At 38.7% G+C, this 19,695-nt stretch overlaps 1 protein-coding gene across 2 annotated transcripts in view; it reads left to right on the top strand.

Annotated features, from left to right (window-relative positions):
- mprip (myosin phosphatase Rho interacting protein) overlaps positions 1 to 19,695 on the top strand; it is a 63,420-nt gene that overhangs the window by 10,424 nt on the left and 33,301 nt on the right. For both annotated transcript variants that reach the window (XM_077550403.1, XM_077550402.1), the window contains exons 2-14: positions 1,541 to 1,618; positions 3,560 to 3,625; positions 10,262 to 10,413; positions 10,476 to 10,560; positions 10,637 to 10,811; positions 12,126 to 12,570; positions 14,078 to 14,204; positions 14,923 to 15,009; positions 18,128 to 18,184; positions 18,748 to 18,816; positions 18,900 to 18,989; positions 19,162 to 19,271; positions 19,412 to 19,695. The exon at positions 19,412 to 19,695 is cut by the window's right edge and continues 269 nt beyond it. In XM_077550403.1, the coding sequence (XP_077406529.1) occupies positions 1,541 to 1,618; positions 3,560 to 3,625; positions 10,262 to 10,413; positions 10,476 to 10,560; positions 10,637 to 10,811; positions 12,126 to 12,570; positions 14,078 to 14,204; positions 14,923 to 15,009; positions 18,128 to 18,184; positions 18,748 to 18,816; positions 18,900 to 18,989; positions 19,162 to 19,271; positions 19,412 to 19,695 (1,825 nt within the window). The remainder of the gene's footprint in view (positions 1 to 1,540; positions 1,619 to 3,559; positions 3,626 to 10,261; positions 10,414 to 10,475; positions 10,561 to 10,636; positions 10,812 to 12,125; positions 12,571 to 14,077; positions 14,205 to 14,922; positions 15,010 to 18,127; positions 18,185 to 18,747; positions 18,817 to 18,899; positions 18,990 to 19,161; positions 19,272 to 19,411) is intronic.

Below are 19,695 nucleotides of genomic sequence, written 5' to 3' on the forward strand. Positions count from 1 at the left end.
GGGTTCCCTCTACCCGCTTCAAAAAAAAAAAAAAAAATGGGTGGACGTCTTAACGTCTTTGGCGCTCCTCCGTAGGTTTTTGCATAACGTCATTTAACGTCTTTGGCAGTAAAAGAGTTAAGCATGGAAGAATGTCATATTAATGGAACATTAAGCCTTAATATTTTTATTTCAGTGCTGTTCAGACATGAAACAGATTGCAACCTGTTTGTTAAATACAGTGTCTCACAATTATAAGCCTGAAATACATTTTCATACAAAATTTACAGTGTACAAGTTTACTGATTATTATTTTCTAAATTTGAGTGGGGAAAAAAATCGCAATAATCACTTTATAGATTCGTATTGGGATTAATCGGTATCGTATCGAATCATGACCTATGAATCGTGATACAGATCGAATCGCTCAGTAATCACTGAAGATAATTTCTGGTATGTCCTAGGTCTGTAGCATGTCATCAAATGAACAAGCTATGGCTGTAAATGTGTGAACCCAGCTCTAACAACAGAGCTGTATAACCGATGAAAGATATTTAGCAGACTTTGCATGTTGTATGATAACGTATGCCATTTTCATATGTAGTGTTTATATGTAGTGAGATGGAGCTAAGCAGACCACATAAAGCCATCTACACATCTGTAAATGACAATTGTTGTTCATTTGACACATGCATGTAGTGTGGTTGTTTTATTACGCACTGATTGGTTGTTTGCAGACATTTTATTTGTTTGCTGTTCTGGATCTTTATGTCTTCATCATTTCTGCTAAAATAGGCTGACTGCTGACAACACTCTCTTCAACCAACACTGTAAACCAGAAAGTGATAATAAATGCTTTGCATGGGGCATGTATTACAATACAAATTACTTTACATAATACTGACTATCAAAACTGGAATAGGGTGTATTGTTAGATTCCGGTCTCATCCTTCAACTTGATTTCACTCTGACATGGCCATACAAGTTCAAGCATGAAATATATACAGGTATGGTAGGTTTTATGGCAGGCATGTGGTTGACACATAGCAGAAAGGGGCCAGTATTATAATTGAGTAATGATCAGACCCTTTTACTGTGTTTTTGGTTTGTTAAAAAGCAGATGGCGTTGCAATGAGGGCTTTTTGAACTAGGGTTACCAGAATCCACACTTCTTTTTAACTATCCTACTATAGAATGAAGTAAATTTGTGGTCAAAAGTAGAACCATCATGAGCATATGGCGAGATACATTTTGTTTATTTTGAATTTGCCACCGGTTACTCTATTCATCACACTGGTCCTCGTTTGCCATGGTGAAACTGGAAAAAAAAGAGGCTCCTTAACGTTTCATCAAACAGAGTTGATTGCACAAAAAGGCCTGCTGGTTTGTGTACGGCTTCGAAATGCGATGCATAGACAGATGCAACATCTGGAGCCCAAAAGGCTTCTCTCATATTTACACTGTCTCTCCTTTTACCATCCCCCTCAACTTGCACGCTCTTACCAAGTTTTAATTATTACCTAAATGGCTCTTTTTCCCCCTCCCGCTCCTTCTTTTACAGGCTAAGCCGATTTATGGTGGATGGTTGTGCTTGGCTCCTGAGGGAACCGACTTTGACAATCCTATGCAGCGATCGCGGGTAAGTGCATTCACTGTAATAGATAGTAACTGTATATAAAACCTTCACCATCATGAAACCTTTGTTACTAGCACGGCACATTTTACAAAGTAGCATTTGACAATTCTTAGAGGTCATGCATACTTAGAAACATGTTAACAACCACTATCAATAGTGGTGAATTTGTTAGTCTTCATTATTACATTAAGCTTGTGTGCACCATCAAAATGGACCCCTGAGCATGATGCCAAAGCCACCATGCTTGACAGTTATTATTGGTGCTCCGATTTTGGCCGATTTCTGTCGAAAAGTACGTGATCGGCACTGCAGGTTACAGACCAAACCAGTAACTGAGTCATAATATACTGTATGTTTGTATATTTTCTGCACTGTCTTGTTTTTGTATAATAAAGGGGTGGAAATTTGGACACATTTTCTTTTTTTCTCTTCAAAATCTGATTAATCAATTAATTGAAAAAAAATAATTGACCAATTTAAATTATTATTAAAATAATCATTAGATTTAAATGATTATTAAAATAATTGTTAGTGAGCAGCTCTAAAATGTGTTAGTGAACAGCTCTAATATTAAAAAATGTGCAGCTAATCCATGTGGTTGGAATCGATATCAGCCGATGTCACTCATGGATGATCGGAATCTGCAGTATAAAATCCTGATTGGAACACCCTTGGTTGGTACATGTTCTCTGGTTTGAAAGCCTCTGTTTGGCCAGGTTCACACTGCAGGTCAATTCCTGTTTTTTACCCCCATATATGATATGTATCTGATTTTTTAAATGTATTTTTTCAGTATAATTCTTTTTTTATTTTTTTATCTGATTTAGGCCTCTTTTGTATTGTGGCTATAAATCGGATATGTATCTGATGCGACTGCAGTATGGACAGTTTGGACACTTAGGCCTTATTCAGACTCCCACCCCAAATCCGATTCTTCGTCCATTCATATTGAAAGTGGATGGCTTTTTTTTACCGTGTGAACAGTCACAAAGCGTATGAAATCCGATTTTTGCGGAACAGATTGAAACTACCTATGGAAGGCAGTTTCATATCCGATTTGGACATGATGCATCTAATTCTAATCAGCTAAAAACACTCAGAATGTATATGAATGTCTGTGACGTCACTCTACTGTAAATGCTCCTGCGCTGTCAATATCCAATCGATTCAATGCCCGGCTGGTTCCTCGCACACTCGGCAGTCAAACATCTAGACGGCTCCACTGCCCCGTCGGATCCTCTCATGCTCAAGTGGAAATACAGTGACAGTTTACATTACTTGCGCTGAAGCCAGTTTTGCTACCCCATCAGTTTTTCACATGCGCAACCGGAAATAATGAATTAGTGCCCGGTCATAGCCATAGACATATGGTTGTTTAAAAAAGAAAAGAAAAGAGAACCTCTTAACGCGCTTGCGAGGAACAAGAATTACGGAGCGGTAAACACCGTCACAATGACGTCAAACTACACGTGCTGGGCACCGCCTTCGTTCAACGTTGTTGCGACAGCAACCTGTCAGATGAGTCAATAATGTGGCACAGTCTGAACAGGGCCAGATCGGATTTGGACACTTGCTAAAAACAATCTAGACAGTTAGCTCTAAAAATCGGATTTGGGGGAGAATCCAATTGGAATCAGAAATGCCTGCATTCTGAACACAGCCTTAGTTCACATTCATCTGATCTGTACGACATCAAAAGCCAAATATACGCTGCACATGGAAAATTATCTTGGGATCACAATCGTCTTTGCATGTGCACAGTCATGAAGAATAACAGTGTTGGTCAAGCCATCCAACTACAATCTTGATCACTAGCAACAATGTTATTGGGATTGTTATGTTAAAATCTACTCCTTATCCAATTTGTATATTCATAAACCATTAACTTATATACTTATATATGTCAACATTTCAATAATGTATTTCTCCCCCCCCCCCCAACAGAAATGGCAACGGAGATTTTTTGTTTTGTACGAACATGGCTGTCTGCGCTTTGCCCTGGATGAATCAGTAAGTACTAAAACACGTCCGATAAACATGTTTCATATATAGTATGGTAGTGTGGAAAAAGTTTTCCAGTGCGCCACATACTGGCTGGTCAGGCTCGAGTGTTAACACTGGGAGCTCACAGTTTGGTTAAAATGCATGAATTTTAAATATCTGAACTTTCTCATACAAATGGGCCCCGCTAAACTATTGTCAAGTGTTAGTTCACGGGCGGGCTCTGTGTTTAAAATACAAGCACAGCTTCTTAATAGTCAGACTAGACAGTGTAGGGTAAGTAAGTCAACATTTCTGTTGTACCAGTGACTACAATAGTACATGCCTGTTTCCACTCTGTTTCCAGTGACACCCAGGCTGGCGTGCAATTGTGTTTTCCTCCCATTGTACCAATGATTCCAAAACTAGCAGCCTCATTGTCCTCTAGTCTTTTCATCTATTCCACAAGGCAGGAAAACTGGGTCAGGAAAATGGCCGCTTAGTGTTCTGGACCCCTAAAATAGGAGCTCTCCAAACCCTCAGAGCACATATAACGGCACGTTTAATGGTCTATTTGTCATCGGGCTCATCATCCATGTTTGTCCAATGACCCGACCTCCATTGGGGGCAATTGTGATTTCTTACTAGGGGGTGCACCAATCGATCGGCCTGCCGATTTATTGGCCCGGATTTTCTTCGTTTTGGAAGATCGGTGAACGGCCAATCCCTTAAAAATAAACTGATCTTTTCCACCAATCTCATTTCTCTCCTCAAAGGTCTGAAAAAGTCAGCCACTGTCCTGTTCTGCTGAGATGACTAATAGGGTTTTCATTTTTATTTGAGAGAACTACTTCATGTACAGTTAAAACAACCCATTTGTATTATTTTACCGATATTGTTCAATGTTTTCCAATAAAACAAGATTGGAACACTGAAGGTATATCTTGCTTGTAATGAAAAAAAATGTTATCGGCAAAAATCGGGATTGGCAGGTCAGACTTTTTAAAAGATCGTGGATCGGCCAGAAAATTGTGATTGGTGCGCCCCTATTTCTTACACTACACCCACTACACCACACACAGTATCATAAAAAAAATATCATATATTTAAAAATCATATGTTTATTGCTCTCCATCAACTTTAATCTATGTTCTGCAGAAATTATGTTTTGACAGTTGATACAATTGAATTAGATTTGGTTTGCAACGGTTTTTAGTCAAGTAGTCAAGTAGTCAAGTAATAGACTATATGTGATAGAGAGATAATATATGCTATGAAATAAGAGCTCTGAGGGAGATAGAGAGCTAGCTAGCTAATTAGATAGGTGGATAGATAGATAGCTACTAGGTAGTAGTTACTGAACTAGGTAGTAGCACATAGTTGCATGGTCACCTACCTCGACTCGAATGGGAGTACAGTAGCGTTAGGAATCATAGTGATCTGTTAGTTGTGTTGTTTCCTCTATCGCAGAAACCTGCTCGATAAAGCAGATAGATCCAGGTACGAGAGTTATAGGGTTAAGCTAATGTGCTTTTAATTTAGTTTCATATACATTAGGTTTTTACTTGGACTAAGGCTAGTTTGTCATAGGTTGTTTTACTCATAGCCAGGTCAGAGGAGTGGCTTGTTTTCCTTGTTGGCGGTTTAAACATCTGTATCATCTTGCAGATTTCAAGTCCTGAGAGTCAATGACATCACCCGTTATTTTTCACCCAGTAGATAGCAGGATGTGAACTGAAGCTAAGGCCTAAAAAAAAACAAAAAAACTGGAGTCTTTACACAACAAATGGAAGGAAAGAAAGATGCTCTCCTGTTGAAAGCAGCATTCCTCTCCCAATGCCCTTATTTGGTAACCGTGGTGAGCCTACAGCCCCAGGATTGCAGTGAGCAAGAAAAGGGAGTTCTAGCCCCTAAAAAAAACACAGAAGAAAACGTTTGACATGCCTCAGACCCTCACATTCCACACATGGCCTGCCACAGCAAGCAGCTCAGCTGATGCTAGGGTTCTCATGTAACACAATTGTTAAGAATGCTGCACTTGCATCTTATTGGCACATTTTGGTAGTAAAATAGCCATAAATGGACTGGCATGTAATGGAGATACAGATTTTGTCTGTGGAAGTTGAGTAAGACCACCCTAGAATCTTTAGGGGAGTATGCAAAGAGATGGTGACCATTTCCTACCAAAGCTGCTCTTGTCCTGAGACTTACAAATAAATACTTCCAAATAACCCAATCTGTTAAAGACCAACATACAATTTATCTTTTGGGGAGCTACTGGTACATATTGATCTTGAAAGGCTACACCATTGGGAAGAAGACAGACTATCAGTCCCTGTGAAAGGTTTTGGTGAACAGTACTGTGTCAGGGCACCAAATCAAACAGCAGCATTCTCTCCACAGCCTGATTTGGTGTAGGCTTTTGAGACTTGCCTTTGGCTCGCCCTATAAAAAGTTTCCTGCAGGATTTATTATTCATGGAGTGGATACACGCTTCATTTTGAAGCAGGCTTGGTTGCTTTTTATTCTTTACCACTGTTTTATGTTTGTTATTTTATTTATTACATTGGGTCTGGCCACAATGATAACAAATTAAAAATATTGTGTAGTTTCACCAAATTTACAATACGTTACTTAATAATTTGCTTTTTTGAATATCAAATTATACTCTACGTACAGTAGATCTAAAAATAGTTAAGTCATTGAAGCCAGAAACAACTGGAGTCAGTCTATGAAATTGAATTGCATTTGATTTCCATTAAACCGATCTATCTCTGTAGTAAACTATCCTAAACCTTGCGAATGTCATACTTTTATTCAAGCAATGTAGTTTCTAATTTGATTTACTATTTTGATGGTTTTACATCTTTTATTTTAGTTAGCAGTACGCTGAGTTTTGTTTTCGGCCAATAGCAAGTATTCACCGCACAAAGTAAACTTGTAAAGTGTAACACGTGTATTAAATAATTCATCAAGTTTTTTGCTTTTTTTGATTGTCTAATTTTCTTGAGTTTATTGTTGATTAAATTAAGCAATTAAGGCACACTGGGGTTTATTGCCTGACTGCATCTGTCACAATCACTGTCATTCGGGTTTAACTAAAGATACATTTAGTGTTAATTTTTGTCATAGTTAATAAAATAATGAATTTTTTTTTTTAAATTGCCATTTGTAATATGTGGCTGTAATTTTCTTTGGTTTGCGGTATGTTTTAAATTATAAGCCATATCACAGCAAACATTTACTTATTACAAGTTTCTATATTCTAGAGCTGAACGGTTTTGGAAAATCTATTTTTGTTTCCCCTCAAATTTGCAATTGTAAGTAATTTTTCTTCAAAGTCCTTTTCTAATGTATTATTCAACAAACAAGGAATTAATTAATCTTTATAACAACAATCTCAGAACCATTATGCATTAGGATACTAAGATAAAGGTCAATGAAGCATAAAGGAATAGGAAAAACAGTTTATCTAGTATCTACCACAATTACTGGTATAAATTGACTAAATCCTTTCACGTGCAGTCTTGTAAGCGTTCACCATGATAACATAATTCTGCCATACAGGTGTGGTGTAAACATAAGTACGAGTATATACTACACTATAAACACACCTTACCTTGCCTTACTTACCTTACCTACTTGGACATTATGTCTCATATCACTTCATGAAACATGATAGGTAGGTAAAGGTGGACTGCACTTCTTAATCACTGAATTTATTATATAGGCCAATTAATAAATCCCATCCATGTTTGCAACCTTGAACAAACACTGACTAAAAATCAACTTCTGCTACTCTTGCAAACCTTCGTCGCTCAGTATGATTCAGGCTTTACCAGTCTCCAGCCAGTAAAATCATGCATGCTAATGCGTAGGAAAAGAAAGGTTGAATCTGTTTATGACGTAACATCTTTCTGTTTCACAAACAGACAAGTGGCAGTAGGCATTAAAACTTGGTGGTGTCTTATTGATTAAATGAGGAGTAATTATTTTTTTCTGTCTTTGGTTTCATTCATGAAACGTACGACTAAATTTATACTCTTAATATTTGACCGCTTGACAACTTTGCACGGCGCTGCCATTTTCAAATCATTTGACCGGAGTATGTGTTTTGATTTGTCATAGCACTCACTAGTAGCGCACACTTGTTGTCTCTGTGCGTGTGCTAAAGCATCAGACACGCACGTAAATTGAAGCCAACCCTTTTATTTGACATGAATGGCACACATCAGACACTTCCATACTGACATCTTCCAACATAATGTACGATGGCAGCCGAAACAACACACAATACACACCACGTACTGTTTTTTTTTGTATTGGAGCTGTCAAAATTAATCGATTAATCGGCAAGTAATTGATTACTATTTCAATTATCGAGTAATGTTTGGAGCCATTTTTTTATTTAAAATTGTCTAAATCCTCTGATTTCAGCATATCAACTGTAATGGTTGACTGATTTCTATAGTCCTTCATGAAAAAGACTGATTATCTTCTGTGTTTAATTAAAATAAGACATTTCTCAGAAAAAAAGGAAATAAATAAATAAAATAAGACATTAGCAAACATCTCTTTTTACTTTGTAAAACAATGACCAAACCCGTAACATAGTACATTGTCAATCCCCCCCTTTTTTATTCACTATACGAATATGAAGTATGAAATAAACACCAATCACTGGTTAATAAACAACAATGAGGGAAAAAATGCTTTTAAAATACACTTTAATGCAAAATTTAAATGAATCCGATGAGTCAATTAATCGATTGAGTAATCAATAGATTAATTGATTATACAAATATTTGATAGTGACAGCAATAAAAGGTATTTATATATTTGTTACTCGTCTTAACATCGTACCATGACGAAGACGATATTGTGGCAAGTTTCATATCGTGATATCACGACATTGCTATAATCGTTGCATCCCTACCTTATATCGCCAGGCTTTAATTACAGTGCTGCGGTTTGTCGTCTCTGCCTGCTCCAAACTCCCCACTCCCCTCCTCTGCTCTGCTCTGCTCTCAATGACCAGTCAAATTGCAGCCTTGGCGATTAGTAAATCGAGTTTGTAACATTGCAATTATATTGCAAATGCATTTAACTCACTAACTCCCAGCCATTTTCACTAAAGCAATCCCCTTCACTACCGGCTGTTTTACTGTATTTTGACTGATTTCGCAAGACCCACAGAATATTGTGTTCTATTCCTATAAATCCATGGAACCTACCAAAAGAAAGATTAGTCTCTTCCTTTATTCCTTTAAAAAAAAGTTTGCGGCGATTAGCATTAGAATATAGCTAAGTTTCATCATTATTCACAAATCAGTTTAACCCCTGGGCGTTATTTTATTTTGAAATGGCTTGGTCAGAACCAACAAAAAGCCAAAAAATGGTCAAATAACGCCCAGGGGTTAAAACTGTGGGGAAAATAGATTTTTTTTCCCTGGTTGATCTCTTATACTCTGCAGCCACCTGCTGGTCGATTTTGTAATAACTACCATTTCTTCAACCATTCTGTGCAGTTGAGAGGCTGCATCAAAGCCTTCTGCATGCTCTAGCATAAAAAAACATAAAACAATTATAAATACGTCTTTGGGACACCTAAAACATTTAAAATAGAACATATCTATACGTTTTTGGGAGCAAATTAGTTCATCGTTTAGCCCTAGTATATATATTGCAGTATTGTGAACTTCATCTGTGAAAAAGGGTGTGGAATGAATCCTCACAATGGCAGAGCATGCTATGCAGAGAAAGTATTGTCACTGTATATGTAGACTGTTTTACCACACTGAAGTGTTCCATACAATTGACAGCTACTGCTACTTATTTTCAGCCTTGACTGTTCCTTTCAAGTGGAGGAAATTCCTCCATAGGGTTGAGTTCTACAGAGGCGGTGTGCAATTGCCATATTTGGCAGCCCCCAGGGGGTTTCAGGCAGATCTTAATAAAGCTTGATCTTTGTTCAGTGGCCTTAAAAGGAGCTAAAAAGCGACCCAGCACCTGTTTTACATCTGTAGCAGCCATAACCCAACAAAGCCTGATAAGAGAGCCATTGGATTTAGAGCAGACTCACAGAAAGATTGTGGGGGTTTAGTGCTATCAGTAGAAATATTACATTTATTGGTATTATCCTGTCCCGCAAAATATAGAAGTCACAGGTTAGTTTACTGTATCTTTGTTGGTCGGTATTAGAGGCTTCTGTGATGTAGAATGTAAAAAAAACAAAAACAGACTGATCTGGACAGATGATCACACTCCCAAAGCAGCTTTATTTTGGCATCTCATCTCTTTTTTTTACGGTTGTCTATTTTTGCTGCAGTTGAAATTAGTTGTGCGGTTGCCGTGGTAATCTGTTAAGAGCCACAAATGTTATTTACCTTTCAGCTAGTGAAAACGAAAGGACTGATGAAAGATGTTTGCTGTGAAACATTCTGTGACATTGAAGCATGCTTTTCTAAGATCTGTATTTTCACTGTATTTTTGTGTTATCACTATTTTGTTGGCCAGTCACGGATCTTTGGCCTGTTTTGTTGTTGTCAACTATTCCCATATGTGTTCATGTTTTGTTTTTGGGGATCCAGTGGATGGTTAACCTTGATGTCATTCTTACCGGCTTACTAAACAGTGACCATTTCTTCTTTTTTCTTCTTCTTTTAGCCAAGTACACTGCCTCAGGGCACAGTCAACATGAACCTATGTATGGATGTCATCGATGCAGAGCCGAAGACTGGCCAGAAGAACTCCTTGTGCATCATCACTCCAGAACAGGAGTACTTCATCAGAGGAGAGAATAAAGAGATCATCAATGGGTATGTTGTTTTGTGCCTCCCATTGAGAGATGAGGTTTAAAATCACGTCAACCTCCATCCAGGTGGACTGAACAGCTGGTTGTGTATCCACGCACCAATAAACAGAACCAGAAGAAGAAACGCAAGGTGGAGCCAACAACCTCCCAGGTAAGGCCTCCTCATCCACTATGTTGCTCTTTTTTTAAACTGATTTGGTAATACCGTTGAGGCTTCCTCCACACAGGAGCCAGGGCCAGCCAAAGTAGCAGTGACTGGCTATGGTATCCCAGAGGCAGAGAAAGTTCCAGACTCCAGTTCCATCATCTGGCAGGAAGAGCTCAACCAAAGAGAGGCTGAAGGGGCTACAGTATGGGCCCCTGCTGAGCTGCCCTTAGGATCGCCACAGCCACATCCAATAGGCAAGATTAACACCTTTTAAATAAATTAGTGCCTTAATTTTGAGTTAATTTAAAGTTCCCTTATCACCACAATTTTTTTTAACACACGATTAATGACTGCCGCTTACTTAGAAAGCCTGCAGTGGGGGAATTCCAGTCGCAAGGCAACATACACGAACGTCCACATCAAAATTTAGTAGTAATAAATGTAATAATAATGCATATATTTGTGGAGATAGGGTTAAGTTGTATTTTACAATTTTAAAAATGTGCAGAATTTTAATAAGTGGCTTCATGTTAAAGATTAGATAGTTCTTAATGTGAAAAGAAAAATGCACTGAGCTGTCACCGTCTTACAAATACAATTATGCCATCTAGTGGCAGAAGAATGACCTCAACACAAATCCATATCACACTCATTTTTTACAGTACAGCACATCTTTTTAATTTGAACTTAATTGTATGAATTATTATAAAATTACTGTATCAATGACTAAAAGATGTAGCCATATTTCTATTAGTTTAACATTTTTCCCATTTGTTAAAGAGTATAAAAAGTTAGAAAATATATTTTATTGTACATTTAGATCAGATATAACATTTGCAATTGATTGTGAGTTAACTATTAATCACGTGATTAATTACGATTAAAAAATTTAATCACCCTACACCCCTACTGTTAAAATTTTGCATGTATTAATAATTATTGTCCACAAAGCATGAAGGTGGGAAGTTTTGCTTTCACTACTGTTGCTAGGTAGCGCTGTTAACACTTTAACATGATTGCGCAAAAATCATACTACTGATGTCTATAAAATACTATGAATAGGTGAAACAAGCATATGCATATTGTGTATCAGGACAGAAATGTCAGGATTTGTTCCATTATTAAAATAATCAATAGTGAGCAAAATGTGATACTAACCCATGTGATTGGTATCAGAGTCGGTATTGGCCGATCTCACTCATTGATGATCAGAATCGACAGCATAAAACCTTGACAGGAAGACCCCTAATGTTTTCGCTTATCACCGTTGGCTTTCAATGTAACCATTATACAGTACACCTACCCCATTACACCCTACTGTACTCCCGAGTGTTTATTGCATACAGAGCATTCTGTTTTGTAAATAAAGGCTTGAATTACAGAAGAAAGGTCATTATCAGCAGATTGTAGTTTTAAAGACACAGGCAGATGGTACTGAGTCATAAATTGCAGGAAAAATCTACATTAGTGATCAGATTAGTTTCAATAGACACCAGACATGATATAGACAAAATATATTAGTTTTAATGGTGACAACTTGTTAATTGATTTATTTGGCTGTTTTGTAGGTGAATGTACATCTGTCAGACAGGGGTCTGACACAGGCTCGGTGAATGGCGATGAAGTGGATCAGGGTAGCCTGGCCCTGCACGGTTCTGTGCCGCAGCCGCCCAGTGACCTCCTTTCCCCTACAGGCTCCTGTTCCAGCCTAGGCGGTGTCCCCCGCTGCCTCTCTCCAGCTCCCAGTGACCCTTTCCCTTCTGGCAGCTCACTGCTGTCTAATGGCTCTCACATCAGTGGCTCGGTAAGCTCTCTAGACTCTGATGCCAGCGGCAGCACAGTGACCAGCACTGAGAGCCACCCAGCTACCCAGAGAGGGAACCACTCATACAGCCACCATGACACGCCTCGATCCCGAAGGCTGGAAGCAGAAGCAAGAAAGGCAGAGAAGAGGAGCCGGTTTAGGAGTCCTGACAGGCATGAGAGGGAAGCTGTCCTCAGCCCTGAGAGGAGGTCAGTGTCCTCTTCTTCCGATGGCACATTTTCGACAGCAGGAACTCTGGTCACTCGCCAGGAAGTGTGAACACCCCTCCTATCTTTTTTCCATTGCAGTGTGCACCTAGTACGCATCCACTGTATAAACATTATGATGAGGTCAATTGATTGATTGAACTATTTTTAAACAGTTTATATCACAGTTTAGAACCAGTTAGGCTTGCAGATAAGCAACATTTTGCACAATTGAGTTCAAGTTCTGTCTCAAATTTTTCATATAGCTGTAGTCATAACAAGTGTTATTTTTAAGACAGCACCCTCTCTTTACAGTTGTAGTGTTGCATTTAAACTGGGCCACAATGTGAAACTGCATCATCTGAATGAATTACCTGCTTACAGACACTGAGCAAGGACTGGAGTCTAAACACATGAACTGTTATGGTTCACTTAGACAGGAATATAAATGACTGTATGGTTGTATCTAGTAAATTAAAGACGTAAAAGGGTTGTGAACATCTCTTTTACGTCATTTACTGTAAGCATGGGATATAAATCTACACTGTGTACTTTCCATTCAGTAATCTGCCTTGTGGGCCCCCATGCTGTTAGTGGAGAGGTTAAAAGTCTCACACCCACATACACACATTACAGACAGCAGCTTTTTAAACAAACCAAGAGGGGTGGTGGTGGTGGTGGTGGCGGTGGCGGGTGGGGATGTCATCATTTTCCTTCCAGTCAACTTCCTGCTCAATTTAACCCCCGTCCATGTTTAGTGAAGTCAGGCCAATTTCTTATTCCTCATTTACTGTCAGCTTTCCAACTCAGTCATTAATATCCACAAACATATGAGCAAAACAACAACCCTTTATTCGACCACTTCCTTCCCTTAACTTTAAATCTATAATGGCATTCTTTACATATTAATTTTATTTATTTTATGTCCCATAAAACTGCCATACTGCATGCCTGACTATGTTTCTGTTTTTTTGGTACACCTAAAAACTTGCGCAATGAAAGTGACATTAGTATTGAGCATGCTTAGATGCCCACATTACTTTTAGAAGCTCCCTTTTAGCAAGCTAGTAAGAATAACATGCGTTTGTGTACATCACTTGTAGCCATATGTACTTTCCCATATCTTAATAGCACATTTTAGCAAAAGACAGTTCATCGTCATAGTTTCGACATATAATGTACAATTTACATGGGATGGGCACAATTTTGCTCCTAGGCAACCTAGACTACACTTCATATGTAGCAAAATCCCATTTTCATTTACAAACTGTCTAACCCAGCATTTGTTTGGCAGCTGCACACCGACCTTAATTTGCTAAAAGCTTAGTTTTCCAACTTCTGCACACACTATTAGGAAAAAGAACACATTATCCTTCACACACAATACAAAAGACCAAAACAAGTTACGATTCTATCATTTATATCTATCAGACTATGTTGCTTCAATGATTATGATATTTTATTCTTCCTTGACCTCTTTGAAACTTGACACGTAAATGTTGATTCGCAGTCGCTCTGGTGTTATTGAGAAGATGGAAGCCCTGGAGCTTGAGAATCAAGAAAAAATGGAGGTGGAAGAGTCGGGCAGGAGTGGTGCTAGACAAGGCCGCAGTGAGCACAGACGTTTCCACAGAGAGGTATAATACTTTGTGCGTGCATGCGTTATGTGAGCATGTTAGAGCTAACACTACCAGAATCGTAAAGCAATTTACAATGCGTACAGTGACTTGTAAATAGTGTTGTTGTTTTTTTAAACAGCATACATCAGGAATGAGATGTGATACACGCTGACATGTTTTTTTGGTCATTCCTATTATATTCCATTTAATCTTCCTATGTTTTTCTTTGCCTTGTCTTCCCGCCATCTTTCCTTTATACTGTCCTGTCTTTTTTGTTTGTGGTTCAAAGATCACCCGGGTGTGCTGTATTCATTTCCAGTTTCCATTCTGTGGTGGGATTCCCCTGGTGATTGTGCTTCCTTTTCCCACCATGGCCCCCCATGCTATGATACTCTTTTTGATATTGTTGTTTCTCTTGTTCTGCCAGATGTTTTCATGCACCTAATAGTATGTGCAGGCAAAGATGCCGGGGCAGCATGCACATATCTGTGTTATTAATATTAACAAACTGAAACACAATTTCCTCTTACCTTGATCTATCTTCTGATAGATTAAAAATATTATTTAGACTTTTTAAACAATTTAGATAATGATCCATTTTTTTCGCGAAATTCTGGCATTCCCATTTATATTATACTTATATTTACAGTTTAAGCAAATGCATTGTACCACGTTTTTAATGTATTGACCATCCAATTAATTATAGGTTGATCACTTCTCTGTGCATGGTCCTTAGGGTCAAGGTCTGGATTTCCCCTCTTCCTTGCCGCCTCTTAGGAGAGCCAAGTCCCTTGACCGACGGACTACAGATTCGGTCATGACAGTGAGTCATATCTCTTCCTGTTGCTTTTATAAACTAGTCTTCCTAAGATCCATTTTCCTCATTACACCATCGTTTGGACTGCTATGCAGCTAAAAGATAAAAGTAAGACTTTTGATGTGTATCTTGTAGTTCATATACTGTTTTTTCCTGTGTCATTCTAGCATTTGGAAGACACTGGTTAAGTTGCCCTGTATCAGGTGCCTTGAAACTTCTGCCACTTTGATTTGTGCTGTTTTCGTCTTAAAGGGACTGTGTGTAGGATTTAGTATTCATTCATTTTAAAAATCCACTAATAATTTCAATAATATGTAAAAAAGTATATTGTATCCCATCAATGCATATTTTTTTATATAATTGTAGATCTAGGAATCACTAATTACTGTTTATTATATACGCCATGCCTTATGGGGGGGGGTGGGGTAACATATTTTGCCACCGTTTTTTGCTTTGGATTTCCAAAGGAGAACTTCGCTAACGTAATTAACCTCTGGTGGTGCTTGCACCCAATGTCGGACCCAATGGGTTGAGCGCCACTTACTTTCCACAGCTGGTGCATGGCAGGTGGTTGTCGCTCAGTCCGTGATTTGGACTCCCGCCGCTTTTCTCCATCTGCCATGCTCTTGCTAGTTTTTGCTAGCTTCTACCACTAGCCGCTCTCATTAGCCGATCCAACTAGTTCTTGCAAACTGCTCTTGGTAATCGCTCCAGCTAGTCCTAGCTAGCCGCTCCAATGAGTTCCTGCTAACCACTCGTGCTCGCAGATCCCGCTAGCTCCTGCTTGCTGGGCTGCTCGCTTGCTCACTCACTGCAAATAATTGGTAATAATTGGTGGTAGGTAGGCTTGCAAAATGTCTCTAAGACACTGTAGCGCCTGTGCTTCATAATAATTGCATTCTATTAGTTCACCACTAGAAGGCACTAAATCCTACGCACTGTCCCTTGAGATATTTAGGAAACTCGCGCTTAGGGTATCAGACATGCTGTACTCTGAGAATGTAGCCTCTCACAATTCATAATGAATTATTACTATGCTGATGCCTGCCCTTCCACCTCAATGTCACCAGCTTTTAGTGTTAGTGTGCCAAATGAGTGTGTTGGCACATTTTTGGTGTACTGTCGAAGTGTAGTATTTTTTTTCTTCTATTTAAAGCACTCGTTCAGTTCACAAGTTGTTGATTCATTTTCGGTTTATATGCTCAATCATCCCTCTACAACTATTTTGGTCTCTAAAGGCCGTTTGGGGTGTTTGTACATTTGGTTAGGGTGTAGTCTAGGTTGACTACTTTGGGGAGCAAAGTATTACAATAGTGCTAGCTCGCTCAAGCAACGTTTTTATTTTCTTTACAACAATTGAGTTTGACAATGTTGATTCATGATGCAACTCACATCCACACAATGGAAGGGTGTAGATGGCTGTGTCTTCAGCAGCAAAATGTTTAGGGAGAAAAGGCAAGTAAAAAAAAAAAATATATATATATATGTATATATATATATATAGTACTAAGCACATGCAAGCTTGATGAAAAATATAGAGAGAATGACGAAAGAGAAAGTGCTTCGATCAGCCATTAGGCCCAATACAATAAATGGCAAGCTTTGTTGGAAACTTGTTATGTAATTACCTACAACTCAAATGTGCCAATTAATTCTGGAAGCCAGTCTGCTTCTGTAGTCTTTAGACAAAGCTGCTCCTATTCTGCTAAGCCTTAAAAAACAGGGTCAAAATGAGTTACTGGCTTTGAGCGGTTTATAATAGTCTCAAGCTTTCTTGTTAGAGACTATATTGGTTAGGTAACTGTGTTAGGTGATTTTGGTGGAAATGTTCTCTCTGGACTTCCTCCAACTACAATTGAAACATTCGCTACACAATTTAAAAACCAACTCATAAGCTACTAAATTTGACAAATGTTGAAACTTGTTCTTGATGTCCTGATGGTTTTATTATTTCTATTTCTATAGTTTATTGCCTTTCTCCTCAAGACTTGTGTTGCTCTGATGTGATGGTATCAGGGTATTGCCAAGCCCCCACCTCTCCCTCTCCGCTTCAGGTTACATGCTCATTCTGCTTCTTCTGTTGCAGACTTTTCCTGCCGTGCATTTTCAGTAGCCTCATTCTGAGTGTGTGTGCTTGCGTGTGCTGTTGGTTGTTATACCTATACTGTATGCGTGTGGAGGGGATGGTGTCACTACCTTATGCTCAGCAGAAAGCAGTATTAAAGCTAAATGTACTTTTCACACTGATACATTCTTCTTCTTGCCATTTCAAGCATGAAATGGGAAATTAGACAATAGGGCACATAATACAGTGGAAGGCAAGCTCGAACGACAAACGGTGTGTGTTCAGGAAGTTGATCAGACTCTAATTTGTTCATATTTCGAAACTTTTTTTCCCTATAGGAAACGTAAACGATCCATTTCATGGCCAAATTCTTGCCATATAAACCAACCGTACAGGCAAGCTTTTAAGTAACTTTGGTTAATAAGATGTCAAAAGAAAATGTGTCCTCATCCTTAAAATCTTTGAAGTGCCCCCAACATTTGAATCACTTACCCACTGTTTATCTACCACCCACCCCCCACCCTTTTTTTTTTATCGGCGAGTTGTTCTCTGTCAATTTGCACAAGTTTGTGTGTGTGCGTGTTTTTAGCCTGTTCACCATTTCCTATGATCGCCGGTCACATCTTTGTTGTCTCCCACCGTGTACAACCACAGCGGTTTGCTACAATATCATGCAATGGTTTCTGCATCCTCAGCTGGATTCTCACAGAGCAAAAACTAATGAGGTGGAAGTTGTACTTGATCAGTGGTCCGCTTTGAAATTGCAGTTTTACCCTATTAGTAGAAATTGTCCAAACCATTGGTCTTGTCAACTTCTCCACCAACTGAAGTGTGTTTTGACTGAGCATGTGCCTTACTGGCTTTTGTTTTTGTGCTGTTTTTTGTTTTTCGATATTGGTGTGGAAAGTGCACATTTAAAATAGGGTTGTTTGTGATTGCGTTTTTCTTAGACTGGGTTTGTTTTTAATAATGTCCACCTATCTGGAATTGCAACACATCAGTCCTTCTGTCGATAATTTAATACTGCAGTTCTGTAAAATGTGTTCTTTTCAATTCTAGCCGGACTTACTGAACTTCAAGAAAGGATGGATGGTGAAGTTGGATGAGCAAGGACAGGTAGTTAATTTGCATTTAAATGATGCACATATTAAATTATATTTTCAGCATTCTCATTCCTTTAAAAGAGGCACAGATATATTTTAAGAGAGATGTGTTTTTCCCCACAGTCAATAATAAATTAATACTTCTTGAAAACAGCTGGTCTTGAGTCGCTGCTCCCCTCACAGGGTGTACCCATGCAAGAGGGCTCTGTGTTACCATGATAATTGGGGTGGAGCTTTTTGAGGCCCAGATGTGAATTTCACTTATAATAGGTTTTGCATAATATTACCACTTTAAACTCATTCAGTGCCAGCCATTATCAGATCCTTCTTTACCCTACCACGTCAAGGAATTTAAAAAATGTAAATGATAAATATGTAGTACCTGGGATTGTATTTCTGGATTCTTAAAAGACATGAAAATGCGTACCTGGCATTGAATGAGTTTTAATATTGTATCTTAATCTGTAGGTTAAATATAATATTTTGAACTGTAAATTCAAAACCATCTGTATTTGGTAATTTTCTTAATTAATAGACTGCTCAACGTCACCATACTTTTTCTTCTATCTGCTGTAGTGGAAGAAATCCTGGTTTGTTCTGACAGATCACAGCCTACGGTACTATAAGGATTCTATAGCAGAGGAGGTGACTGTTAAGACTTTTTTTGTTCTTGCATATTAAATTTGTTGTTAATTTGGTTTTGATGCATCTGCGTATTAATCCTTAAGGCTTCTGACCTGGACGGTGAGATTGATCTGTCAACTTGCTACAATGTCACTGAATACCAGGCTCAACGAAATTATGGGTTCCAAATACAAGTAAGTTGTTTTGTCTCGAGTAACAATGCAGCTTTATTCATATACAGGAATGACATAAGCTGTCATGTTGTTGTTCTAACCTTGAAGTTTTGTTGAAAACGGTAGAAAATGGTAGAATATGTTTGCCATGCCTTATGTATTTTTTTTGTACTTAGTGTTTTTATATGTTTAGACACAGGAGGGAGTTTACACACTTTCGGCCATGACAGCTGGTATACGGAGAAATTGGATCCAAGCAGTTATGAAGAATGTCAGACCCTCTACTGCTCCTGATGTAGCAAGGTGAGTAAAATCCCATTGGTGCCATTTGTTAATTTTAAAAGATTTTTTTAAATGTTTTCTGCTACACATTGAAAAGATCGAGACTTAGAATGTAATTTAGAGCTGCCAGAATAAATCTAAAATTCCCCAATGTCCTTCAGCTCTACGGACGACCATGGTTCTTTTTCTCCTCTGGAGGGGTTAGTGAGACCAGACGTGACCCAGGACTCTCTCTCATCTGAAACCTCCTCTGTGGAAAGAGAATTCACTCCAGGCATCATAAAGAGCCGAGCACGTGAGCGTAGGCGAGAGGGCCGATCAAAGACCTTTGATTGGGCTGAGTTCAGACCTATTGCCCAAGCCCTGGCTCAGAAACGGGCACAGGAGGCCGAGAGCCTTCAGGCAGAACTAGGAGAGCTTGAGCGTAGTCAGCGGAGGGAGGAGA

The sequence above is a fragment of the Vanacampus margaritifer genome, chromosome 18 (genome assembly GCF_051991255.1).
Source record: "Vanacampus margaritifer isolate UIUO_Vmar chromosome 18, RoL_Vmar_1.0, whole genome shotgun sequence".
NCBI classification, from domain to species: domain Eukaryota; kingdom Metazoa; phylum Chordata; class Actinopteri; order Syngnathiformes; family Syngnathidae; genus Vanacampus; species Vanacampus margaritifer.